This window comes from Prinia subflava, chromosome 17, assembly GCF_021018805.1.
Source record: "Prinia subflava isolate CZ2003 ecotype Zambia chromosome 17, Cam_Psub_1.2, whole genome shotgun sequence".
NCBI classification, from domain to species: Eukaryota; Metazoa; Chordata; class Aves; order Passeriformes; family Cisticolidae; genus Prinia; species Prinia subflava.
This window is the reverse complement of record NC_086263.1, coordinates 76,903-103,988: the sequence shown is the minus strand read 5'-3', so window position 1 is coordinate 103,988 and position 27,086 is coordinate 76,903. Positions and strand designations below refer to the sequence as shown.

General features: G+C 42.1%; 1 protein-coding gene across 4 annotated transcripts; it reads left to right on the top strand.

Moving 5' to 3' along the window:
- Positions 1–464: 464 nt before the first annotated feature.
- Positions 465–26,583, top strand: GLYR1 (glyoxylate reductase 1 homolog). 4 transcript variants are annotated; one of them, XM_063414747.1, is made up of 17 exons: positions 469–587; positions 1,173–1,292; positions 2,589–2,625; positions 3,565–3,644; positions 10,778–10,916; positions 11,489–11,731; positions 14,679–14,765; positions 15,641–15,697; positions 16,774–16,824; positions 16,989–17,062; positions 18,842–18,941; positions 20,078–20,188; positions 20,475–20,576; positions 21,630–21,792; positions 22,209–22,388; positions 22,853–22,977; positions 23,317–26,583. In XM_063414747.1, exons 5-17 carry the CDS (start codon positions 10,830–10,832, stop codon positions 23,389–23,391), a joined length of 1,455 nt encoding a protein of 484 aa, XP_063270817.1. In that variant the 5' UTR covers positions 469–587; positions 1,173–1,292; positions 2,589–2,625; positions 3,565–3,644; positions 10,778–10,829; the 3' UTR covers positions 23,392–26,583. The 4 variants fall into 4 exon arrangements, with proteins under 4 accessions (XP_063270813.1, XP_063270814.1, XP_063270815.1 ...); XM_063414743.1 differs by lacking the exon at positions 1,173–1,292 and having other exon boundaries at positions 465–587; XM_063414744.1 differs by lacking the exon at positions 1,173–1,292 and having other exon boundaries at positions 465–587; positions 20,078–20,190; positions 20,480–20,576.
- The last annotated feature ends 503 nt before the right edge of the window (positions 26,584–27,086 follow it).

Sequence of the window (27,086 nt, the reverse complement as noted above, 5' to 3'; positions counted from 1 at the left end):
CAGCGGCAGCAGCGGAGCCCTTCGGTTATTGCTTCTTAACGGGAATTCCGTTAAAGGAACCGTTGTTAACTCGGGGGTACTGCAGTGCCCGTCGGTGCCCCGGCACAAACAGCGGCCCCGCGGGGGGCGGGGGCGGCAGCCACGACCAGAGTGGCCCAACAGAGTAACACCGCCCCATGGGCCGCCACCGGCACTTCCCACGATGCGCTCGGCACACGGCGCTCCTTCCACCAACACTTCCGACGATGCGCTGCACACCGAGCTCCAGCACAACAGCGGCCTCCAGGCCACGCTGGGCGCGCGGCCCCGGGAGCGCCTTACAGCAGGGCCGGAAGGACCCCGGCCCCGGCCCCTCCCCGCGCGCCAATGGGAGGCGCCCCCATCGCGACGAGAAGGGAGAAAGGGGCGGCCGCTGACACCCCTCCCACTCACGTGACGGTCCGCCTGCCCACGTGATGCGCCCACCCAATGGGCGCGACCACTGCCCCCCATCCCCCTGCTCGCGCTCCCGGCAGCCCCTGCGCGGCGCGGCCGGTCTGTGTCGGTAAGATGGCGGCCGTGAGTCTGAGGCTCGGAGACCTAGTGTGGTGAGTGACGGAGCGGGCTGGGTGGCAGCTGCGGAGCATTGCGGGCCGGGCGCTTTTAGCGGAACCAGGCTTCGGCTGCGGGGACGCAGGCAGGGCTGTACCCGGCCCTGGGAGCAGCTCAGCGGGAGCCGAGCCGGGCTGGGCCGCGCTGGGCGCTGTCAGCTCGCGGCCGACTCCGGAGAGCCGCTGCGGACTGGGTGGGGTTTGGCAGGACAGGGCAGTGGTGGGACGGCTGCCGGGTTGCGGGTATCGCCGCCGCCGTCCCTCGGGCAGTGTGGGAGGAGCGGCGGGAGGCAGTCCGGAGCCAGGGCACCGGGGCGGCGGGAGGCGACTGGGCTGTGAGCCGGGCCGGCACTGGAGGCTGGCGGGGGTGGTGCATGACGGAAGCTGTGTCAGATGGAGGCATGAGGGAAGTGGAACGGAAGGACGAGCGCTGCGGTGTTTCCTTGTAAGCACAGACTCACCTCCTCTCGCATCGAGGGATGCGAGAAGGGTTAGAGACAAAAGTTGTTTAGGGAGAGCCACGGCACCGTTTCTTGGCACTGGTTTAATGAAGCAACACAACAATTCAGTGTTTCGTTGCAGGTTGAGGTGGAAGCCCCCAGAAGCCATTTCCCCTTGTCACTGCGGTCTTACTCTCAGATAGTCAGAGCTGTGATTTTGTGCTTCCTGGTCGGGAGAAGTGAGAGCATTCCAGCGCGCGCTGTAAGCACCGATTAAGTGCATAGGTTCTGCTGTGCTGGATGGGCTAAGCTGTCCTGCCGGGGCTCAAAGAAGTAGATAATTCCCAACACATAAATGCATGCCTTTATACTGATAACCCAGATAAAAAGAAGCATGTGCTTCAGATTGTGACGACTGCACCTCTCATCTGAAAAATTTACAGTGCTGGGAAGTTGTCTAATTTATATAGCAAAATGAGTAAAGATTAGTTACTTTTAGCATATTTCTTTCAGATGAGAATTTGGGGAGTGTTCTGCTCTCAGTGTTGAAATGTAGATTATCCTGCTTTAGTTTTGTATGTGACAGGCAGGTGCTGTCCCTAGAGTTGTCGCAGGGAACTTTAACAATTAGACAGCAACAGCAGAAAGGGTTTTCTGAATTTTTTTCTCAGTACAGGAATGGGAACATTGAATATGAGACATGGTCACAGCTCTTAGCAGTGTTCCTGCCTGCCCCTGGCTTTGAATCCTCTGTGCAGCATTGCTGTCTCAGGGGGCTGCAGTATCACTTGCTGAGAAGTTTTGTGTCAGAAGCTGTTAGGCCCCACAGGTTCTTTGCCCATCTCTTGCAAGACAGTTACTAATGGGGTTTTGTGAGTACTGCAGCACAAGTCAGTGACAAGGGTGAACTAAGGATAAAGCTTACCAGGACAGCTGGTGAACTGAGGGCTAAGACTAATGTCTCTTCCTCCTCTGTGATTATTTCTAGTATTGCCTAGTTTTCATAATTAAAACATTTGCAAGTGTAGAAAGTAAACTTTTCTGCCTTTCTTTTATGGCTCTTCATATCTTCAGTCAGTGTGGTGGTGGAACACCTGTTGAGGGAATCCTGCCATTAATGCTTTCCTGTGAGAATCAGAACCTCAGCTTTCTGAGCTGGGAGTTGGTGGCTGCTCTGCTCACTAACTGCTTAGACAGGTTGCTAGAAGTTCTCAACCTGAACTTTGATCTGGTTGCCTGCATCAATACTTTTTTTCAGTTCCATGTGAAGAAATCTTCACATTTATGGTGCTACAGTGCCTGTTACTCTTGTATCTTGCAGGCAGTGTAGCTGCTGCTCTTCTCTTCAGTTCTGACAGTCCAGCAAGGTCAAACAGACTGTCCAGAGACCTGAGTTGGGTGCAGATGTCAGCCGTGGGTCCTGCCTTGCACATAAGGTTTTAACTGAAAATTGTAGCTCTCCTCATATGAAAAGTGTGACATAATGTGAAAAAGCAGACACTGGGATAGTTGATTTTTTCCTCTGGTTCCAGTGCCTAATACTTTCTTTTTTCTCTAGGGGGAAGTTGGGCCGTTACCCTCCATGGCCGGGGAAGGTGAGGTTTGTTTATATTTATTGTTGCTTTCTTTGTTTTTCATAGTTTGTGGTTTTTTTGTTTGAGTGTGGGTTTTTTGTGTTCTCATTCTGTATAGGAAAAGCTTTGTCTGAAAGCGTTTCAGTTGTGGATTAATATTGGTTTTCTTGTTTGTTTGTTTTTTTAAACACAAAAATCGCACAAATCTAAAGTGTGAACTGGTTTACGGGTTTATTTAATCTATTATCTCAGTCTGTCAGTAACAGCTGGTAGTTCATGTGGAATGAAGAACAAACAGATAGCCAGCTCTGGAACTGGCTGAGTTTCCCAAATTTAGTTGTTTAATCCCTGTCACTTTCTGCAAGACATGTTTCTTTTCTTCCGTAGCAAGTTGGTTAACAGTATTGTATTAAGTAATAGAAGTAAGGAGTCTGACTTCTCAAAATACTGGTTTTGAGCTGTGGTTTTTGAGAATTATCTGGGGTAGTTTGATCCTACTGTTGGTTTGGTTGGGTTTTTTTCTGATGAAAGATTTAGAAAAATGACTTTTATATGCCATTTCTGTTATTTCTACTCTGAAAGACCTTTCTTTTTTTGTCATATGAGGGCTAAGCATGCTGAGGTAACAGCATGAGTCAGGGAAAAGAATTGTCAATGTAGCTGACAACTATAAACATTTGTTATTGGGTCAAGTTAACACCAGACTCCTCTACAGGTGTCACCTGTGTAACTGAATGATAGCTTTTCTCCTTACCGACATTTTAAACTTGATAAGCAGTCTATTCTGGGAGTAAATACAAAGTTTGAATTTTAAGGGTTACCTAAGTGGAACAAATTTTTATTAATGCCAGTTATCTTCCTAGTCAGAGTTTTAAAAAATCTAAAATAGCTGAACAATAGATGGTTAAGTTAAAATTTGTCACTATGTGCTTTTTAATTTTGATTTCTAATCACCTTCAGATTGTTAACCCACCTAAAGACCTGAAGAAACCTCGAGGAAAAAAGTGCTTCTTTGTGAAGTTTTTTGGAACAGAAGATCAGTATGTAATTGCTTGTTTTTATCTGGGGAAAATATTGTACCACATAACATGGAACTTTTGTGGAAGAAATATTTACCTTTTTTTTTTTGTGGAAGTATTTTCTAATATTACAGTGCAGTGTAGCATTGTAAAAGATTCTCTTTGAACCACACAATAAAAGAAATTCAACTACTGTTGCATGCTGTAGCTGCTCACTGGGTTGTATGAAGACTGTAAAAACTTAGCTTAGGATCTGAGTTGCTGCTGTGATGATAGCATGCCACTTTTAGATGTGACACAACTGTATTAGATTTTAGCATGTAACCATGAATGAGAAACATACAGCTCAGAGTATTCTTTTATTTTGCTGTGAGAGGAATAAAATTAACTATATAATTGCCATTTGTGAAAGAATATGTCTTACCTGCTGACTGAAAACATTCTTGCTGTGCTTTTGGAAGATTTCACAGTATAAAAGAGCCCAAACTGTTTTAGACTTCCTTTTTGCAAGTATTTAATGATTTCAAATGTGAAAAAAAATAATAGTTGTCCTAGATTTAAATGATTACGAACTAGGGGAAAAAAAAGCCCCTGAGAACTTGGATATTTTGTGAAACTGATTTTTTTTTTTTAAATTTCTCAGTTTTTCTCTATTTTCTGCCATTTCCTGTTAAGTCATGGAATAAAGAAGAAAATTTCAAATATCTGTGGAAGAGTAAAAACCCTTTACTTTTTGGAAGAAAAGTGACAAGAACTGAGACCATTTGATGAATGTCTCTTAAGGAAATTATTTTTCACTGCTCAATTATTTTTGCTTAATACTTAAAAATATTTTTCTGTAAGAAATTAGGTCTAAACATGATGGAGTAGTAGTGAATGCTGCATTCTAATGGAAATGTTTGGATCTCTAGTAACTTGAGGCAAGTTAGGTTAAATTGAGGATGAAGAATGTTTTTTGGTGGTGTTACTAAATATGGTTATTTGAGCTAATAAATTCTGAGTTGAAGTGGATTATTTCTGTCCTGATTATTTGTTCTTCATTCCTGTATTTCACATTATTGAACCAAATACAGATTTTTTTTTGGTATTAAGACAAGCAGTCAAATGTCTTGGATACTGTAGCTGAAATTAATAACGTGATTGCAAATGAAGAGTTCAGAGCTGCAAAAGAATTGGGATTTATTACAAAATTCTAGAGCTCTGGCCGGGGCAAACTCAGTCATCTGGCACAGTAAGGTAGTGTGGTTTTTGTAATGTAGACTTCCCTCACCCAATCCAGCTTGTGAAATTTAATTCTATCATGCTAGATAATAGCGAATTAGAAATTTGATTAGCATACCCTACCTGAAAATTGAACAGAAGTAAATACTTTCAGCTTTCTTTCAAATAATGCTGATAGAGAGAAGAGAGAGAAGCTTGTGTGCCTCTTCTGTCCTGACTTGGAACTTCAAAAGGCTGTGCTGGTTAGAACTGTGCTGTTCTAACTCTTCTGTGTTGCGTGAGAAAGTTCTCATGTTTGAGCATAATCAGTGAGCCAAATCAGGAAAAATATAAATGATTTCACTTAAAATGTGAAGAGAAAATCCCTTTACTTATTTTGTACAAGTAAACTAGTGAGTTTTGCAAATACTTTTTTCTGGTGTGTGTATGAACAAGACTTGGAAATACATAACTAAAAGAATGTCACCACCTTATGAACAGCCTGAGGAACAGCAGAGTGCAGAGCTGTCACTGTTTGAGGGGTGATGAGAAGCGTACTTACCCATACTGATGGTCTAGTGCATGTAGCTTCTTTTTTTAGTACCTCATATTTTCTGCCATGTTTATGCTGTACAATGGCATATCTGTACTGTGGATCCATTGGTGCAGTTGTATTATTGCCTTAACCTTTGAGGTTAAACAGGAGAGGATGTCATCATCGGCTGTTCACCTCCTGTCCAGTTTGTGTAAGGCAAAGGTGATGCTGGTTGCTGGGTACAATCCCTCCCATGAACTTCTGAGCATTGTTGCCAGCCAGTTTGTGGAGAGGTAGGCCGTCTTGGGCCCTATTTTAGTCTTATTTCCTAGGTGCCTGCTGTGGCCAGAAATGCCCCTGTTCCAGGCTGGGCACAAATTATTATCTCCAGACTCACATCAGGCTTTAGTTTGTAATACTAAAGGTTAAGGAGAAAGATATTTAGAAGTAAAAATGAATGTGCATGAACAGAGCAGAGGGGTAAATAAAAACCTGCTGATGAGTTTGGCAGTGGTTTTGGTGTAGTGTATAAGTTTTGGTTATTTGTGAAATTCTGGCTGTCCTAGGATACAGCACAGGAAATGCATTTTCCTTTTCCTGTAAATCCATGCACTGGGCCTGTACAATGCTGCAGTGACTAAGGGAATAGATAACTGGAAAGCTTTGAGTGGTTTTGGTCCGAGACACATAGGTGAGAGCATGAGTGCATTCAGAGTGTTCTCTAGCTCCTGGCTTTTGATAAATTTTCTACTGAATTCTGTGTTCTGTGTGTTAATTGTGTTGATGATACTTTCTCCTGTTACTTCCGAAGGAATGGGTTTTCTGGAAGATACAGATTTTCTACCTGTGAAAGCAGATTTTGCCTATGTTTAAACTGTGAAGTACATTTATGCTTTACCATAGTGAAAGCCACCTTGATGTTCATAGTAGTGATGTAATATCCATGTCCTAGTCTAAGTGATTGTGTACATCACAATTAAGGCAATTATGTAGTGTCTCTTTATTACCTTGTTCTTCAAACTGATAGGTAGGTTCTTCTAGTCTGCCTGAACTTGTTTTCCCAAGTGTCTCTTCTTAGAGTAAGTTAAAAAGATTAAAAGAATTCTTTATCTAAAATCAAGTAAAGTTGATATTTCCTGCCCATAGACCTGACAAGCATGTAACAACATTCATTACAGGAATCTAAACAACAATTTTAATTTCATTTAAAAGGGGAACTTAGACCTATCTATGTTTCTAACTGCGCTTCTCAGATAGTATTTTAAATCCCCTTTTATTATTATTTCCATGCTACAGTCTTGTTGTAGAAAGTCTGCTGTATATGTACATTTATTGGTTTTAGTAGTTAAAACTTACAGACTGGCTGGTCCACCAGTGTGCATCATACAGTTCAAAATATTTTTACATTTTTTGGCCTGCTTATGAATTCATTATGATATTTGTCAAAACTGAAAGTATTGCTTTGAAAGTATTTTTCTACTATGATTCTATAGAAATATGTGTGAGAGTCCTGCAGCCATCAGAGGTGCGTGTACAAACACAGCCATTCACATTCCTTCCTGCTTTGGTATTCCCTAACAGCCAAATGGATTTGCAAGTTGTGTATATCAGAGTCTTAACAGGAAGCTGGGACAGCCCATTCTTGCTTACAACCTTTTGAAGCATCAGCGTGGAACTACATAGGATGCGGTCAAGGGACACTTCCTGACATATTAAGGAAAAATGGAGGAAGCTTGCAATTAAGATAGGTGTAATAATATGCAGCCTGTTTCCATCAGGTGCAGTGATTTTTAACACGGCACTCGTTACTTTTCCATCCTCCATGTCCTATTGGGATGAAAGCACCTACCCTTTTCTTCTGCCACTGTTTTCCCTGGTTTTCAAGGAGAGAGTAAATTCAGGATGTAGTCTTTCTGAAATGTTCTTTCAGGTCCTGACATCAGAAAACACTTGCTTTAAATTTGTCAACTGTTGGAAATACACCTTAGTAGTCTGAGGGGCTGAAGGGATAGGCTGAGCTGATGGAGGGGAAGAGCTTGTGTTCCTGGTACTTCTCATGAGCAGATTGTTCCATGCAGAGTTCTGTGTTGCTGTAGCAGAGCCAGCTGGAATGTTGTTCAACATTCTTGCTGGCACAGTACCATAGCTGAAAATCACTACAGACAAAACTCTTCTGCCTCGTATTAAGGAGGTATTTTATTGCACAAATTTGAAAAACCTAATACTTAATTTCCTTCACTATTGCCCTGCTTCTGGGTTTCTTCTAAATATCCCTTTATTCTAGTATGATGTGGTCATTTTTGTATTTTTTTCTAGGAGTTTGTACTAAGTTGCAGAGTTTAGTTATTTGAGTTCTTTAATTGATGAGGATTGGGATGTTCCCTTTTAAGAGAAGGAAATCCATCTTGATTTCTGTCATATACATACACACACACTGGCCTTGTAAATAACTAAGCAATTTTCTTTTGACTTTTGGAACTGGTTGTGTTAGCATTTAGTGTGAGCGTCTAAAGCAATAAAATTTTTCAAAGACTGTGGTAAATAGAAATTTGGAGATACAGTTTTCCCTAGCTATATGGTTTGCAAAAACCGAGAATTGGTGATATTCTTCCATCTCATTTCTGCAGTTTATCATTAGGAGTTGGTACCTGTAGACAGGAAGAGAGTGGCTGTAATGATGAGGGTTTGAAGATCTCCTTGCCTGTGCCATGCTTGTGCCAGAGATTTGAATCTGGTGTCTCTGCATCTCTGTGCTTCTGTGTGGCTGCAGGTCATTTTCATACATGCCTCTGCTTATTCTAAGTTTTGCTTATTGTTTATGTTTTTAATGTGAGTTTGACATGAGCAGTGGTTTTTTCAAAGTGGTATTTTGGAGAGGATGAGAAACAGTGTGGAGAAATGAAAAAAGAAAGCTGTTGCTAACAGGTATTTTTATTACATCTTTCACTTTCCATATAGCTCGTTCTTTACAGACGCCTGATGACTGCAGGAGGATGAACACAATTTCATCTTAATTATGACATCTTCAGTGTTTATGTTTTAATGTTTTTCTCGTGCATTGATTCATTGCTGAATCAGGAGAGAAACAGTAGTTCCTTTTATTGTTATATCCTTGAGACTGATCTAAATACTGGGCTTCATTGGCCTTGAAGGTATTGAGATCTTGTGTATAAATATGAATGATTTTGTTTGGTGAAAAGTTGTTTTCAAGTGCTTGAAACAGTGCATGCAATTTTTTTTGTGGACACTGGTGTCAAAAGACGCTCAGCTTTTACAGAAGGTTGTCCAGGTAGGTAATGCATAAACAGACTGGAAAGGAAAAGACCAATTTCCTTTTTTCCCCCTATTTTTTAATGTTTCTTTTTAACTGAGGCAGCATTTAGGATTGTTTTTCACTTAATAGTTTGTCTCTGAGATCTCTAGTTCTTTGTCCTGGTGAATCACGAGTGCCAAGATTCACCTTTAAAGCCAGGAACCAAAAGGCTTTGTGCTTTGGGCTTTCTCCATACCAAAGGAAAAGGAATGAGAAAGGAAGCTAGTGAACATGTGCAGTGAAGAGGGGTAGGATGTGCAGAAACCTAAGAGAATGCCTTGAGAGAAAATAACTTATTTTTATTTAGAGATTGTCCTGCAACAACATTTAACATGTTTTTTTATATTGTGATCCAAAATTTTGTTTCCTTTGTACACATAATGGAAGGCTTTTCATGAGCTGGTGCTCTGTGATACCCAGGGATGTTTGTCACTGTTTGTCATACAGGCAGGCTTTACAGTGTAAGATAATTTTAAGGTGTGTTTTACAGTAATGTCTGGGCAGCTGGAAGAGATTCCCCGAATAGCTGCTGGACTCAGACTGTAGTCTGAATGCAGTGATTTGACTTGTTATATTACATCATTTCTTACACAAATAATGTAAACTAAGTGAAGGGATTCACCTTTGCATGCAGGAGTACTGGGTTCTTTGGAAAGGATGCTGGCGTTTTCCAGTCAGTACTAGCAGGAGGTCTTGTCTCTGCAAATGAGACCCAGAATGTTTCCATCTACTTTCTTACAGTTGATTCCTGATTACAAACAATTTACAAACAATTGCTCTTGCCAGTGAGGAGAAAGGTCTTAATGAAGTTACAGAGCTTATTTTATGAAGAGAGGACAATCAAGATTCAGCAAAACATCACTATTATTTTTTGGTGTTTTAATCTTCATGTTCAGTTTAACTATATGACATGGTGCATACAATGTCTGAAAATGCAGCTATTAAATCGCTTTATCTGCCTGCAGGAGCTAGGTTGCACTGGGGAATATTTAAAACCTGTAATCGTGGATAATCTGTGTAACATAGAGATATCTGGGGGCAAGAGAAAGTCTGATTGCCCCATTTTTGCTGTGTGCTAAGAAGTGCCATTGGCCATACTAACGGAGGAAAGCGTTTTCAAAACTTACGCAGTTCTGTTTTCAGTAGGCTTTGTAACACTGTAATTGATGAGCCTGAGCTTGAATTTGAGGAGGGAGAAAGGTGGTTTAATTTCCGAGAGCCACAAGGAATTCTGGCATCAAGGGAATAAAAGGCATTCCTTTAAACCTCACTGAAGAAGTGGTAGAAGAGCTTGTTTACATAAAGGAAAGTGAAGTTGTCACTCATACTTGATGTTTTTACCATTTGGTAAATGTCAAGGAGTCTTATTTAGCCAGAGTGGAAACAAGGAAGTAATTTAATTTTCCTTAAGGACTGCATGTTAATACTCAGCTACTGTACAAGTCAGATTGTCTTAAAATAGCAGCACTGAAGGAAATAGTTACTCTTCCTCAAGAACAAAAATATTGTTTTCATGCAGAATACTTGGGTTCATCAGAAATAAGTGCAGCAATGGGCTGTGGCTTTTGTATTCACTCTGTGTGGTCATCTCTATAGTGAGATACATAATTTTGGGGCTTTTTCCTACAGTTTTTTTAGACATCTGTGTGCTCAATATATTTGAACCAGGGATCAATAGCTGAAAATTGTTAGGTGAACTTTGCTTTCTACAACCTCTTGAGTGGATTAGTGGTATTGGCTACTTTACCTGGAGGCATGGGACTGCGGTTGTTCCTCTTGGTGAAACAAGTGTAGTCATTGGACTGTTTTAAATGTGTCCTGTGATCATATCCAAAAGCTGTTTTGCTGATAGAGAATAATGCTTAGAGGAGGACAGTGCTAGAATGAGAGCAGATGAAACTTAAGAAATAACAAATTAAAAGTGCAAGAAGAAAATTCTCAGTGAATGCTGTAATGACAGCTCTTCAGCTTCTAGATAGGAAGTGAGTTTGGGCTGTTGTCATCAGTAGATCTGGGGGAGAAAGTGTAGGTGTGTGTTTCTCAAAGTGGGATGATTGAGAAAGCTGCAGTTTGGAGAATATAACTAGCTTCTTTTTTTGTTTCAAGTGCTTGGATCAAAGTGGAGCAGCTGAAGCCTTATCACCCTCACAAAGAGGAAATGATAAAGATTAACAAGGGTAAGCGCTTCCAGCAAGCTGTGGATGCTGTAGAGGAGTTTCTTAGAAAAACCAAAGGCAAGGACCAGGTGAGTGGGTTTTTTTTCACTGTGTGCATCAAAACAGGTCTTGGCATGAGTGATGATTAGATGCCTTGTTATGTGAAAGGAGTTTGTTCCTTTAGCAAGTTGATGAGGATTTTGTTTTCCTTCCTTTGGTTTTTGGAGTTTATTTCCTATCCTCTCTTCTTCCCCATTTAATCTTGTTTAGTGGGGAAAAGTAATTATTGGATTATTAAATGATGGAGAAACTGAAGAGGCTAGTTGATCTGCTTGTGATGATTTTTATTAATCAGTCTTAAAAATTTGGTTTCTAGTAATCTTGTCTTTAGTATGTTGGAAGTGCACACAGTCCCAGCAAGTCTTCAGGTCGCCTGTTCTGTTATATGCTTGCTTAAACTGGTGTGTTTTTGCAGGAGAGCTAACCAGGAACTTCACTCACCAACTCCAAAGGGCTAACAGATAGATAGTTTTCAAGTTACGGTGCTGTTGTTTTCCTTGATAGTAATCAGCACAGAGTCCTTCACATCCTTGGTTTTGCATGAAAATCATTCCATCTCTTCTCTTCTTTCCTTACCATCTTCTATTCTGTAATCTCTCAGGCGTCTTCCCATAACTCCACTGAAGAGAAGAATCGGCATAATTCCAGTGAAGAAAGAGGCAAGCAATCTGCTGGTGAAGAGAAACGCAAAGCCAGTTTGTCTGAAGGAAGGGTGAAGAAGGGCACAGGGGAAGGAAAAAAGAGGGTCTCTTCTGTCTCATCAGAGAGAGGATCAAAATCACCCTTGAAAAGAGCCCAGGATCAGAGCCCCCGAAAGCGGGGGCGTCCACCCAAGGATGAGAAGGTTTGTGTTGTGCATGTCTGCCAGTGCCCGTGGACTTAGGCAGCTGGACTTGAGGGCTCACTGGCACCTTGACTAACAGGCCAGCAGGAAGAATCAGTTCAGTATCCCTTTTTTTAAGCTTTTCTGTGTTGGTACTTCTAGACCATTTGTCTGCCTGATACCCTTGGCCAGCATATTGTTGATTCTTTCTGTGATTTTTACCAGTTAGTTATTGTGAGTGGCTCTGTTTGTATCTTTGAGAAGGCTTTGGAAACTGTATCAGAAGACTCCATTCTTTCATCTTGCCATCCCTCAAATTCAGTTTGTGTGGGAAGGATTAGGAAAGAGATATGTGTCTTCATCTGACTCCTGACTTCTCCTATCTCATGAGGATATGATCAGGTGATAAGTAGTCATTCAACTTCAACCTCAGTACTCAGGAAGAGTGAGATATTCTTAAGGGCTAGAGCTCAAAGAAGAAATTCATAGCCTGGGGAATCCACCAGAAGAATTGTCTTCATTTCAGCTTCTGTGCTTTAGGATATGTTCTCATCCTCCATTATAAAGGAGTCTTAATATTTTATTCCCACTACTTTCCTGGCATTTCTCAATGTTGTGGCAGCGCTTTGTCTACCCTCATTTTGAGTTCCAGCCTTTGTATTATGGAATTCACTGTTGTGATCTAGGTCTTCTTATTCCAAATGGATAATTATTTTGGTGGATTATTACAAGGCACGTCCTCCATCAGAGACTACACCTGAAGACAACTGGGAGACCTATACTGAAACACCATATGGCAACATGCTTGCTCACCTGTGCTTCAAGGGGATCATGTGCTTCACAGTCTTTTTCAGTCAGGATGCAAGTCAAGATGGTGGTCTTTGCTCTCCAGAATTGTGGATGGATTGGCCTTTGCTGGTTGAACAGTAGACTCTCTCTTGATGTAATAAAATGAATCTGATCAACTCAGATATTAGCTGTGAAGGCATCATAGAATAGTCATAGAATATCCTGATTTGGCAGGGACTCAAAAGGATCATCAAGTCCAGCTCCGAAGGGGTTAAAGGAAATACTGGCTCTTTTTTAGCACCAATGTCTGTGAAATTAGACTGCACAACAGATCCCATCAGTTTCTTCTTTTGAGGGAAGTTGGAGGAGGGAAGGAATGGGTGCATAATAATTACCAAACTTGTCTTGGTTGATGCAGGAAAATGCTTCATTGGCAACATAGTTTTCACTTTTCTAAGTCTCTTCCTATTAGCATGTTGTGTCTCTACGTATTTCTGTTAAAATAAGCCACAAGATCTTTTTTTTTTACTTGCAAGATTATTCTGTGTCTTTGAGCTAGATTCATTCCAAAATTGATCAAAACTAATGGCTGGGAGAGTTCTGATTGTGCTGGCACATAGCACACATAGGTTTTACTGTGTTAACTACTTCAGGCACCAAAGTGCTTTGAGTGAGTTAATTGTGGTAATAGATATTATTTTACTGGCACGTGACAAGCAAACTAGTTTTAAAGTTGCCACAAAGTGGTGGCCAGCTATGTGATAACTGCCTGGTCACAAACGAGGAAACTAAGCAGGGTAAGGTAGGAAAGTAAGCCTTATAGCTTCTGGGAAGCAACAAATCAAATAACTGCCATAAAAATATAACAATACTGCCTTAATACTGTTTAAACCTATTAAATAATTTTAAAATCTTCTTGCGTTGTTCTCATAAGTTCCTCAAGTTCTTAGTCCTAGAGTAGAAAAGATTTATGTTGTCCTGAATAATATGATGCTAAGATTTGGGGTTTTTTTTTCTCCATCCCAGTCCCAAATCTAGCTTCCAAGCAAAAAGGATGCATAAAAATTGAGAATCCAGTTGTTGCTGAAGTGTGCTCTGTCTGGAAAGACTCTGTGGCCTTACATGATCATTCACATACTCTTATGTTGAAGCTTATATGAATATTTTTGAAGGAGCAACAGAACTTCATAGGTATTAAAGCAGGTTTTGTCCACACTCTACCAGCTGAAGTATGCAGCACTCTCCCTAGATGCAGCAAGGTTGGAGACTGTTGTCTGCATTGCCCTGCTAACACTTGGACAGTTGTATCATTCTGGGTTACCTCAAGGGGTCTTGCTCTGGCCATTTTTGCAAACAGTGTTCTTCTCTTGTGCTCCTGTGTGGACACTAAGGTATATTGTATGTTTTCAGGAAGTAATTTTGGAGGAGAGATAATGTGACTCCATTTCTGAACCCTCATTTCAGAAGAAGACAGCACATATTATGCAGAAGTCCTGGGCATTCTTTTTATGTAGCATAAAAACTAGATGTCTATAGCATATGTCTATGACCTACAGCATAAAGACCTATTTAAACCTAGATGTCTTGGGGAAATAAAACAAAGTTTAATCTGCTCAACAGTAAAAGCCCCAGTATGTTAAGTACTATTATGATACTAGAAACCATGGAGCAGATGGGGCAGCCCACATACCAGTTTGTCTCATGGATTCTGCAAACTTGAGCAGATGTGGCTGTCAACCTCATGCTATGGAGGTTCTCCTGATAACAGGTAGGCTATTCTATTGTGACAGGGTAGGAATAAAAGAGTTAGACCTCTGCTTGTAATGATGTTCTTCACTCATTTGTTAAGCTTTTTGCATCCACCCGAGGAAAATATGGGATCAAGCATGTTTGTTTTCTGCTCACTGCATAAGTGCAGAAGTGCAGTGATTCCTCTTAGGTATGAAGAATGGACTCTCCAGAAGCCATAAATCTGGTTGAATTCCTTTGCTGGCAGTTGATGTTCTCCTCACCTATGTTGCTAATACTCTGTGTTTAAATATGAATGCTCATGGAAAGGCCTGTGAAATGGAAGGCATTTGTAGTGCTTGTAGAGCTCTCTGTATGGGCTCAAATGATCATCATGACCAGCCCCTGAGCTGGTTTTAAGCTCTTTCCGATCCTCTTTCTGTCTCCTCAGGACCTCACAATTCCAGAGTCAAGTACGGTGAAGAGAGTGATGACTGGAACAGTAGCTGGATTTAAATGGCCACCGAGCGTGAGTGAGGTGAGAAGCTTTACAAACATCTAGGATCTGAGTTTGTGGCAGCAAGTCTAGAGCCTTTAGTCAGGCTGTAAAAGAGAGAGATCATATATTCTTCTGTCAGAACATACTGCAGCATAACAAAGCTGAACAGTATCCCATACAGTTCAGAAATATGCTGGGAAATGAGATTTCTGTCTCTGTGGAACTATTTGCAAATTCATACTTAACTTTCTGTACTAATGTTTACACTTCTTGTTTCAAAAGCATTTCTGGGACTGACTTGCCAAAAAGTAGAGGTGATGTGGATACTCTCTCCCTGTCTGGATACTATTACATGGGGTGCTTTCATTTGATTTCCTTCACAAGCAGCTTTTGAAAACCTTTTGATTTTGTTGAATAAACGAGTGATCAGTAAAGCAGAGTAAGAGCGATGTGATTCCAGGTTAGTATGTATGATGCTGTCTGAGGAGATGCGGTATCTGGGCCTGCAGTCCTTGTTGCTGTTAGGATGGGTTTGCTTGGCATCTCCAGTCAACTCCCAGAATGCTATTTTATGGAATTCCTTGGAAGCTGGAAAAGCAGTGTTTTCATTTGCTTGGGAGAGAAAGAAGTGGTATATGAATCTTTTCCTCTCATCTTAATCTTGTTTTGCATACTTCTTTGATTTTCCTACAGATGTACAAAAATGAGGAATTTGGTTTGAATGGCTTTGGTTTTGAGAATAAAATACAATGTAAACTACTTAATTGAAACAGGCTCCTTGTGACAGCTGATACATTTTATATTTCCCCCTTTATACTATTGTTCTCCCATACCTCAGGAGAGCAAGGGAGTTGTGTGGTGGTCACTCAGTGACTCTGGATTTATTTCTGAGGTTGTACTTTCTCTCTTTGTAGCCTGTGAAGGACAGTGATCCACATTTTCATCACTTCCTGCTGAGCCAGACAGAGAAGGTAAGGATTTGTCAGACAGGCTCATGCTGTGGGGTAGCTTGGAATCCTGCCCTTTACTGGAACTGAACACAAGGAGTATGCATAAAGAGCTCCAGAGTTCTGTTCCTTATGGTCTGGTAATTAGATTAGTTGAAGTACTTCCAAGCCTTAAGATTTAGAGGGATTTAGCATTAAGTACAGTGAATAGTTCTAAGTAATTCAAGATTATCTAGCACTAGTTTTTGACAGATCTGATGTAATAAATTGTGTAGGATGGACAGGAAAGCTTTTTTTGTGTTCAAAAATCTTGTTGTTCGATTGTTTTTTGTGTTTGTCCTATTAGTTTCTTCATCTGGATAGGCTTGTCAATTCACTGAATAATGCAGGAAAACTTCACGACCAGAAAAGCACCGTGTAAAGTAACAGCCAGTTTATCTCCCAAGAGTCAGAAGCCTTGCAGGATTTTATTTTCAGCAGTGAACATCAGGAGGAAAAGGAAAGATCAAATTAAGCATAAAAGGATTTGTATCTCGCTGAGGATCTGGGCAGAGCCAGAAGGATTGAGAGCTGCTAACAGTTTTATCTAGACAAGCTCACAGTAAGCAGCATGGGGAGGAACAGCCTTTACCTTAGCATTTGTAGAAAGCCACATGCGTTCTCATATTAACCATAAGGTTTTGGTTCCACAGCTGCAGAGGCATAGTGAGCGTAGATATGACGCTTCATGGCAGGCTTCAGAGGGCTAAATATAGGAGTGGGGATGGCCCAGATTCTGGTGTCTCCAGAGGGGAGCTCCTCTAGTAGTTGTAGTTGGCTCCTCTTCCTAGTTGTAGGAACTACAGAAGGGAGTTTGCAGTGCCTCTGTTAGAAGACAGGCTGAACTGCTGGGGCAAGGTGGGAAAGAATGGTCTTAATATCTTGCAATGTATTTTAGGTTTTATTTTCTCCCCATGAGGGAAGCCCCAGAGTTGTCCTGTTTTGAAGGTGGCGGTGGGCGGGTGAGCTGCCTGTATCTGTGGAACAAGGATATGGTCTGTTTGCTCAGCAGAGTAAATCAGCACTGTCTTTCCACTGAATGCTTTGTCTTCTCCATACAGCCAGCTGCCTGCTATCAAGCCATCACAAAGAAGCTGAAGGTTTGTGAAGAGGTAAAGGAAATCTTCATTTTGATGGATTTTTGTTGTTATGAGGCCTTGCAGTTTTTCCACAGCTGTGCATTATGTTGTTTTTATTATTATTTTTCCCTTCTCTCTTCTTCCCCCCCCTCCCTCCCCACCCCACCCCCCTGCATCCCCCTGCACCACTCCCTCAGGAGACAGGATCCACCTCCATCCAGGCAGCAGACAGCACAGCAGTCAATGGCAGCATCACGCCTACAGACAAAAAGTAAGATCTCCAGTACGCTTCAGCCATTTCCTTCCCATGCAGCCCCTCTCCAGCTTGTCACTGAGAATGAATAAACCTAACATTTCCCTTTAACTGCACATTCCCTCTGTCCTTGAGTGAAACTGTTTTGGGGGGTGAGGTGGGAGGGAGGCATCTAAAAACAAAGGATGCTGTACAATTCAGAATTCAGAGTAAGTTCTGTCCTGAATACATCTGCAATTCCGCATGTTTCTGCAGTTGCTCTTTTCAGTAGATCCCACTTCAGGATGTTAGCAGCAGTATTCCTGAGTGTCCCATGCAGTAGGAAGATAAAAGGGGATTTGTCTCCAGTAGTGCCTGGCAGTTTACTGAGGTTGTTTAATTGCTCTCCTGAGCATGCAAAAGACAAGAGGAAGAGGGAGGTGTGTTCCCCCGTCACAGGAACTTTGCTGTGTAGCACGTGAGCTTTCTGGTTTTTCCTAACACCCCCGTTCTTCTTTTTAGAGTGAGAGAAGCCTGACTTGAGCTTCCTGTTTTGCTCTGTAACTTCTGCTCTGTTCAAATTGAGTTCAGGTCACTCTTGCTGTTTGCTGTTGGGGCAGTTCTGACATGGGATGTCAGTTCTTACCTGTACAGTTCTCATCTGATGTCAGTTCCCCTGCAGGGGACAAAAATAACAATGAAGCTGTTCAGGTAAAACAGTCTCTCAGGAAAGTGTGTCTCAGAGGTGGGTTGGGAAGGAAGGAATATCCCTGCTGATTTAGAGACTTGAAAATAGGTAGACCTTATTTGGGCCATGTAAGGAGCCTGTAGTGATTTGCTCTGCTCTGTCTAAATTAGTTTGCTTGGAGAAAAGGCAGAATGGCTAGCTGGGAGAAGACAGGTGGCTTGTGGAAGCCACAGTGCAGCTATAGCATGGCTAATTGTGCAGAATTAACTGTGAATTTGCTGGGTGATTTTGTTGTGCAGTTACCTTGGATGTAACAGAATGCTTCTGAATCTCTCTGTAAACTGGGGTTTGTGGGAAGCTGCATGATGGATAAAAGGGAGAATTCTTGCAGCAATATCTGCAGAGGAATTCCTGTTGCAAATGATTGTAGGGACTTGGTGGTATATTGTCTTTTTCTTAAATGGAGGAAGCAAAACTCTTTCCAGTTTGTGGGAGGAAAGGAAGGCTGTTTTCTGCGACTCATGGTGACCTGTACTGGCCTAATACTTCCTTTCTTCATGTGTCTGAAATGGCAGCTGTAGAGGAGGTCTTTGGTCTTGGCATGATGCGTAACCCAGTAGTCTTTGCTAGACTTTATTAAGACTAAGATACTAAGGTATCATTCAATTATATAAGCAAGCATTGTATGTGTGACTTAGTTTTAAAGTCAGAAGATTAATTAGAGAAACACCTGCTCATTTCTAAATGTTCCCTTTAACTTCAGTAAGGCAATGACTGTCAACAGAAAGCACATAAACAGCAATTTTAGTAAACAAAAAACCACACACAAACAAACCACCCCAAACAAACAAAACGAACCTAGACCATCCAAACCTTTAATATTTAGGTGATCTTCTGAAATAGGCTGAAGTCTTTCTTCAGGAAATTGTTAGGGATGCTTGGTAAGCAATATAAATTCCAGCTTGCTTTTAAAGCTCCGAATTTGCCCATTGTAGCTGTGGCTGCAGCAGAACATGTTTGTTTGGGGGTTTTTTTCTGCTAGTGTCCAGTTTGCTCTTCATCATTTCCAGCACCATGAGAAACTGACACTGATTGCTTTCTCTTGTGTTAATGTTTATCTGTACCCTCAGGATAGGATTTCTGGGCCTTGGTCTGATGGGAAGTGGCATTGTCTCCAACTTGCTGAAGATGGGTCACACTGTCACTGTCTGGAACCGGACTGCCGAGAAGGTAGGCACGTGCTTAAACTTCTCCTAAACATTCAGTTATCTCCTGTATCTCATGGAATTGTCTATCAGTGGTGCCTGGGAGAGGAAGTCAAAGAAACACAAGGATACTCTTGTCACCTTGTTCTGTCCTGTTTCCTAGGTGCTTGTTGATGGGCACATGTGACTAGGTGCAGCTGTGGTCTGTTCTAGTGTGGTCACTCTTACATCAGCAGTCCCACCCCACTGCCTATTTGTGTGAGAGGCAAGAGTTAGAAAAATTACACTCTTGTATATATGTGTGTTGAAGAATGGGGTGTAACATGCTCTGAAAATACTACTGATATGAATAGCCATGCAGTGTTTTGTGTCAAGAAGGCCAGGTGCAGGGAGTTGTCCCTAGAGATTGAGGTACGGTAAGATACACTGCTCAGCTGCAAGTTAGTTTACATCTATTATGCTAGTCATGTGGTAACAAGCGTTCAAAGACCTGCTGTATCATGAGACCAGGATGGAGAAGGGTCTTACAGGAGTATTCAAGCTTATATTGCATTGCACTTATATACATTAGACAGTGTTACTCTTTGTAGTGGAGAAGGAAAAGTAGGTAGCTGGAGGAGTTGTGGTATGTGTAGGATGCTGTGGAATATCAAAGCAGGAAGAGCACTGTGGTTACTTTTTTAAAAGAGGATTAAAATATTTATTTTTTCAAGAGCAAAACATGGCTGGTGTGAGGGGATAGGGTAAGAAGGAGCTAAGATTTTGAAGCAGCAGTCCTGTGAAACACATCCGTCTCAGCTGTGCATATTCCTTTTACTATCCAGTAACACATTTTGCTATGTCCTTTTACCAATTTTTTCCCTAAATCTCCCTTTTTTCCCCTAATAATTTCTTGTCAAACCCATAACATTCTTACCATTTCACCTAAGAGTTTTGTTTCTTTGTGTCTTTCAAAGTTCTTCACTTGTTTTTCAGAATAGCTGCAAAAGAGCCTCGTGTGTGTGTAGACAAAGCAACAGAAGAAGACAAAGTTGTTGTGTAATTAACATGCCTAACTCCTTTGGAGTTGTGTCCAGCAGTGGAACTGTTTACAGCAAAATGCAAAGAATCCATTTGCTCTGTATTTAATTTGTCTTACCTTTGGACTTGTGCCTTTTGCAGTGTGATTTGTTCATCCAGGAGGGTGCACGGCTGGGAAGAACCCCTGCTGAAGTAGTCTCCACCTGTGACATCACGTTTGCCTGCGTATCAGATCCAAAAGCAGCAAAGGATGTAAGGATTAACTCTTATTTTACCTCCACTAGTTAGACTACAAGATGGCAGTCATTGGATGCGAGTTCTGATTCCTGCTAACCACAGTAACCTGGGTCATTGTATGTCCTATGTAGTACAGCTGTGTAAAAATAAATATCCCAACAAAAATTAAGCATTTTAAGTCTTTGAGGACAGGTTCTGATAACCCTGTGGGGGTCTGCTACTGCAGTGCCAGTCTTAAACTGCAGAACTGGAGTTTCTCTGCAGACACCCTATTGCTTTACCGCTCTTCTGTTCTCCACAGCTGGTGCTTGGTCCAAGTGGAGTGTTACAGGGGATTCGCCCAGGGAAGTGTTATGTAGATATGTCCACCGTGGATGCAGATACAGTCACAGAGCTGGCCCAGGTAATCACTGAACTGAGCCTCTTAACACCAGCTGTTCATTCAGCAGCAGTTCTGCAGTTTGTGTTGCGTCAGGCACTTTATTACCTATTGGTAATAAAACTGCTTCTAGAGGTCTTCAGGCTTCTTTTGGGAGAGTCTCAAGTTCCAGGCAAACAGGACAAAATAACATGTCAAATCTTGACCAGCAAATAGTGTTGGATGTTCTCTGGTGATACCAGCAAAGCCTGTAGATTTGGCAGAGCTGTTACTTTGTACCAGGGCAAACAGCCAGATTTTGATCCCCTAAGAAATATTTGTAGACCAGTTGGTACTCTATAGCAAACTGGAGAGTAAAACCCTGTCTGGATTAATGACTGATAAAATGCATAATTTACCTGGTTTAAATGCTCTGGTGGGGAAAATGAATGTCTTCACATTTCATTCTATAGAAATATTATTGTAGGATTTCTGTAGGAGTATTCTGATTACTTTTGTTGTGGTATCTGGTTTCTTTTTGGCATCTTGATTGTTCCCCACTGCCCTAAGGCAATGTCTGTGGTTTTACAAGAAAGGGTGAGCTGGTTTTGGTGAAGTTTTAAGTAGACATGTTGGTGATGCACTAGTGTGTAACATCAATTTTGAGAATGCAAATCACCCATATTAGTAAATGTCTGGCTGAAGAGATCCGTCAAAGGCCTTTCCTCTCTGGGAAAGAGGGGAAAATATAATGAGCAATCTTCTGGGATTCTTAGGCCACTTGTACACCTTCAGCATTGATCCCTTGGCCAGTGTAGGGTGCCATGACTAAAGCATGTCAGTGTCAGTTCAGCTGCTTAAAACATTCACAGCAGTGATGGGTGCAGGAGGGTCTTGCCTGGAGTTTGAGGTCAGTGTTTGGTCTTAAGCACACTTTGCAGGATACAGTGTGGTACATCACATTAGTGCTTTCCTCTCCTGTTTATATGTTGGAGGTGTTTGTTCTGCTTTAAAATTCTGTCCTTATGGGCAGGATTGCCCCACATGATATTCCTGCTGCTGTTCATGCACAGCTAACCAGAGATGCTCTTATTCCAGGTGATAGTGTCCCGAGGTGGTCGCTTTCTGGAAGCACCAGTCTCAGGAAACCAGCAGCTTTCTAATGATGGAATGCTTGTGATCCTAGCAGCTGGCGACAGGGGTTTATATGAGGACTGCAGCAGCTGTTTCCAAGCCATGGGGAAGACCTCTTTTTTCCTAGGTAATTGAAACATGGAAGGCCTGATAGCAGTTTCTCTGTGCAAGGACTGGGAATTTCAGCAGGGAATCTGAGATGTGTATGTCATCTTTTTCTTTTCTCTTGGAGCAGTGTGGGAAATTGGCCTGCTCCTCTGGAACTTGGCCAGTTTCAGAGCCAGCAGGTTAAGGTTTCTTTTTTGAATGCTGGCTCATTTTGGAGGATCTGTGATGCTTTTGGTTTTAAATCATATTTTCTTATGATTTCTCCATTCCTTTGAGTGCTTGGAAAATGGGAATATTTTCTGAAGTCTTCAGGGCAAGAGAGAGCTGCCAAGTGCTTGATGCCAGGAGTCTAGCAGAGTTACTGCTATGTGGGCTGGGGAAGCAGGGCTGCTATTTCTCTTCTGGAGGAATCCCAATGATGTGTCTCACTCCCAGGTGAAGTAGGCAATGCTGCCAAGATGATGCTGATTGTGAACATGGTCCAAGGCAGCTTCATGGCAACAATAGCAGAAGGACTGACTTTGGCTCAAGTGACTGGCCAGTCCCAGCAGACCCTTCTGGATATCCTCAATCAGGGACAACTTGCCAGCATCTTCCTGGACCAGAAGTGCCAAAGTAAAGTTCTCTTACATTGTTTTCTTACAGGTCATTTTTTACAATCTATTAGCTTTTCAGATAGTGGCAAGAGGTTGGAAATAACAGTCCCATCTTCATCGGCCCAGGATTGTGGGTATTTTAAGCATTCTGGAAAGGAAGAGCTGAGTTTCCATTCCTTTCCCTTCATAGCTAGGACTTCCGAGAATCTGACTTAGGACTGCTTAGGGCTTAAGTTAGGATTTCATTGGGGCAGGGTAACAAGTGAAATGGAAGGCAAGCTGGTTGGAAATCTGAGCATACTTTATCAGTGGGCAGTAGTGACATCATCTGCTGTGGCTGTATGACAGAGAGCAGAGAAACAGGAGAGCTAAAAGTAGTGATCAGCAATGGAAGGGGAGATTGGTGTTGAATTGCAGCCCCCTACAGCGTGGGCTGGGCTTACTTTTGTCAGGCTTACTTTTTGCATGGGTTCCTCTCCACAGATATCTTGCAAGGAAACTTTAAACCTGATTTCTACCTGAAATACATACAGAAGGATCTTAGATTAGCTATTGCACTGGGCGATTCTGTCAACCACCCAACTCCCATGGCAGCTGCTGCCAACGAGGTAAGAGTTGTTCAGTGTTCAGATATGTTCTTCAGCATTTATTCAACAGAGCCGTTTGTCAGTCAGAGACACAGATCTAAGAATTACATAATTTCTACAACAAGAGAACAGAGATTGAAATATATTTTAACTAGGGTGACATTGGATTTGTTTTGATTGTAGAGACCCTTAGAATGTTACATCAGGAGACCCAGAAAGACCTGGCATTTTCTGATCTGCACTTGGATTATTTGACATACTGTGCAGTTCTCTGGTTGCAGTGGTCAGCAAAGGAGTTTTTCTGCTGGGAAAGGGCTTCACACAAAAACAAGTTCTGATCCTTTTCTGATTTCTCTTTAGGTCTATAAACGAGCAAAAGCATTGGACCAATCTGACAACGACATGTCCGCAGTGTACAGGGCCTACATCCATTAGGCTGCACCCTTCTTACTGTTCATATGATGATTATTGATTAATATTATTATGATATTAGGTTTTAACTCTGGACCAGTCCATCTCTGTCTTTCCATTTCCTTTTATACACAAACTTTGAGACCTGCTGCAGTGAGCCTTCCACTGTGGCAGGAGGGGGGAGGAGGGGGCTCGGATTGTTGCAGCCTAGTTAGAAAAATCCATGCCATGCACTGACAGTCATGAGACGGAACAGCGGAAATTGTTGAGAAGCTCTGAGGCAACTCTACCAGAAATCTACTGCTTGGCTGCTTTAATTTTCCTCTTTGTTTGCTAGTCCAAGATGCTGTTTTTAACAATCCCTTTCCTCTTTTGCTGTGAAATAATGCAAGTGTTGGACTCCCTGCATCAAAGGGACAGGGTGACATGCATCCCATCTACCTGTGAATATCACTCGAGTCCTTGGTCCCAAGTAAGGTGAGGAGCATTCCTGCTAATTAGCCACTGTTAGAGAACAAAGCACCTCCCATGGAGGAGAAGGGCAGTTACAGAGGGTAAAGGGAGTTGAGTGCAACACTGTCTTGATTCAGTTTCTTTTTAGACTTCTACTTCCCCAGCACCTTGATGGAGGAATTCCTGTACTGTTAAAGATGGCACATTGCATCCATGTCTTCCCCTGTACAGACAACTACAGCTTAGGGAACACAGACTGTACTGAAAATGGGAGAATGCGAATGTCAATGAGGCTCCTGAAAGGCTTATAGCCCATCCAAAACATCACTGGAAAGGAACATGTTTGCATAGAAAACTGCAAGAAAAAACAGAGCCTACAAAACTGGGCTAGAGATCTTACTTGTTCCTGGCCTTAGCTTATGTTATGTTACTGCTTGTTTGGTTTTTTTAACCCTTGTAGTCAATAATTACAAAGGTGTCTTGGATTACAGCAGTGTCACAAGCAGAGTGGTGAGTCTGAAAGGGGAGAGAAGAATGATCTGAGAGATTGAGATTCCTGAGCTCCTTTCCACGCTCTGGCCATTGCATGGTTGTCACATCTCTCAGCCTGTTTGCCCATCTATAAAGGTGGGTGATGGTTACCTACCTCACAGGGATACTTTTGTGTACTTTATACATGTCAGATTTTCCATACATGTTCTTAGTGTTACTACTTTGGACACAAGATAGCACAGCATAAGCCTTCTCTCTGTATCCGTGAACTCTGTGGCCAAACACCAACTTCTAGAAGCACCAGTAACTGAAACTGGGGAGGCTAAGACCACTGCTAAGCTTTAGTCTAGAGAGGGTGACATGAACTGCAGATGCCGAGGCTAGAGATCAGAGATGCTCTCAGTGTAGACAGCAGAGCAACCCAGAGTCCAAAGGATGCCTGTCACTAAAAATGCATGGAATGTGGTTTGGTTTTTTGTTCGTTTGGGATTTTTTTTCCAATTCTCAGTTATTAGCCTTTTGGGAGTGTTCTTGCATTTTTAATTCAAGTGTTAGAAAAATGGCCGTGAGAAACTTTGGCCAAAGCCACTTCTCAGTGGTACAATCTCCTTCCTCCCTTGGGCTGGGATTCTGAAAGGAAAGGAGACAGATACAAATTATTCCATGTTCCTGACATCTGCCCCTGCCACCTTTTTTTTTTTTTCTAGGAACATAATGGCTGTGTAAGGAAATTTCCCCTGGGTTAGGATTTCTTACCAGTCTTGCTTTGTGCAGCATTTGCATGTGGTTCAGGGGCACCCAGTTAAGAAAGACAGTGTCACGTACTCATTTGGAATCACAATGCCTCACGTTGTAAATGTTACTTCGAGTATTTCACCTCTTTTGATGACTGTTCCTTGTGGGCTAATGCTGTATTCTGCATTACTTATGTCTTGTGGTGAACACCTGGCAACAGAGCTGTCAGACCTCACTGCCTGTTGGCCACTGTGTGTGGGTGATGGTAGTTCTACACCCATGTTCCTTTGGTAATGCCACTGCCAATTCTGCATGTAGGTATTCACATTAAATATACATAAAATTGCCAGGATAGCTAGCCATTGACCTGCTTTGGCACACTGTTCTTCTTCACCCAGAACTCCATAGCTGAAGTCCTTTGTTAAATATGCCACAGTAAAAAAAAAAATCTCTCATATGAATTAATGTGTTGAGGACATCTCAGGGAAGTTGTAGATTTGGGTGCAGATGAGACTAAAGGAAAAAATCTCATGGGAGGAAGAAGGAGGTACTGTCCCATGTGCAGTTGAGAGTGAACTCTGCTGAGCCAGTTCAGTGGCATCCCCCACCTGTCCTTGCCCTCTTGGGCCAGAATTATGGTGAATGGGTGTGAGCAAAGGTAATGAGGATCATTAGTTTGTGGTGCCTCTGGATACAGAGAGAATGCCAAAGGAGATCTCAAGTCCTGTGACAGGTATTTCATAATGAATTCAAAGGACCAGTCCCTAGGCAGCTCACTGCTGCAGTGTTTGTTTATAGAAATACTGTCGTTCCCAGAAATGGAGATGGTTATTTCTGTGGGAGTGGTAGATGTGGACTAGTTCAACACTAGTTCATTTTATCCTGGGAGGGTCTGACTGCAGCTTTCAGCTATTGTGGGTGCCTGTATAGTGGCTGCAGTGCTGCCTGGACAGCTATACAGTTGCAGGTGTGCCCAGGAGTAGCAGGAGGAGACCAAGAGCTCTGATGTGACTGAAGAGGAGGGATGGAAATGGAGGAATCCAGACTGTTCCAGATGCCGGCTGAGATTGCTGTCAGTCTCACTCCTATTCTTGTATTTATGTCTGTAGCTTCTGAACATGGATTTGAGTCTGTTCCTAGGCCTGAGATTTGGGGGAGGGAAGTGGAGTAAGCAGTGGATTGAGAGATGCTCTAATAAAACTGGCTAGTTAATGTTGTCCTAATATTGTTGACAATTCTGTAAAGTTTCTTTTTATGAAAATCTGTTTTAGCAGTTTTCTTTTTTTTGACTCCCTCCTTTTTAAAGAGAAAATGTGACACTTGTGAAAAGCTTGTAAGAAAAGCAGTTTCCTTTTTCCTCAATGATAGATCCCGTAGTTCATTAAGGTTGTGAATTTTTATTTTCCTGCCTTGTTTTTAATTAACATGTCATTCAGAGTAGGATGTGTGAAAATGTTTAAATGGCAAAGATTTCTCATTTTTGTGCAATTAACAAAGCTACTGGCAAAAAGAATAAAATCTTTCTTGGTAACAGAATGTTCTTGTGGCATTTTCTAAAGCCTGTCAGAGCTGTCTTGGGGCATTAAGGAAGTATATGTTTCTTAGAACATAAGAAACTCAGACCTGTTGAAAATCGAGTAATCCTGAGAGCACTTCAGTCATTGCTGAAGCCTGGAACTGTCAGTGAGACATTAGAGGATGATTTGGGATAAATTCCCTGCTCTGTGCACAGAGGGCTGTATGCATCTGGGATGAGAGGAGGATGCTTGGTTTTAATGTTCTGATGTTGATGGCAACTTGTGTTTAAGTTTTGGGCTGGGATATCCATCCTTCTGGCATTTGGGTTTTTTTGAGTCCAGTGGAAGATTCCTGGCCATCGTAGGAGGGTGTAACAAGATGAGCATTAAGGATCCTCTCAACCCCAGCCATCCCATGATTCTATGAACATAACTCAGCAGTCAGTTGGGTATTCTGAGGACAGGATCCTTAACTGAAATGTTTACAAGCTCTGAATACTGTTTGTGGATAATCGGACAGCT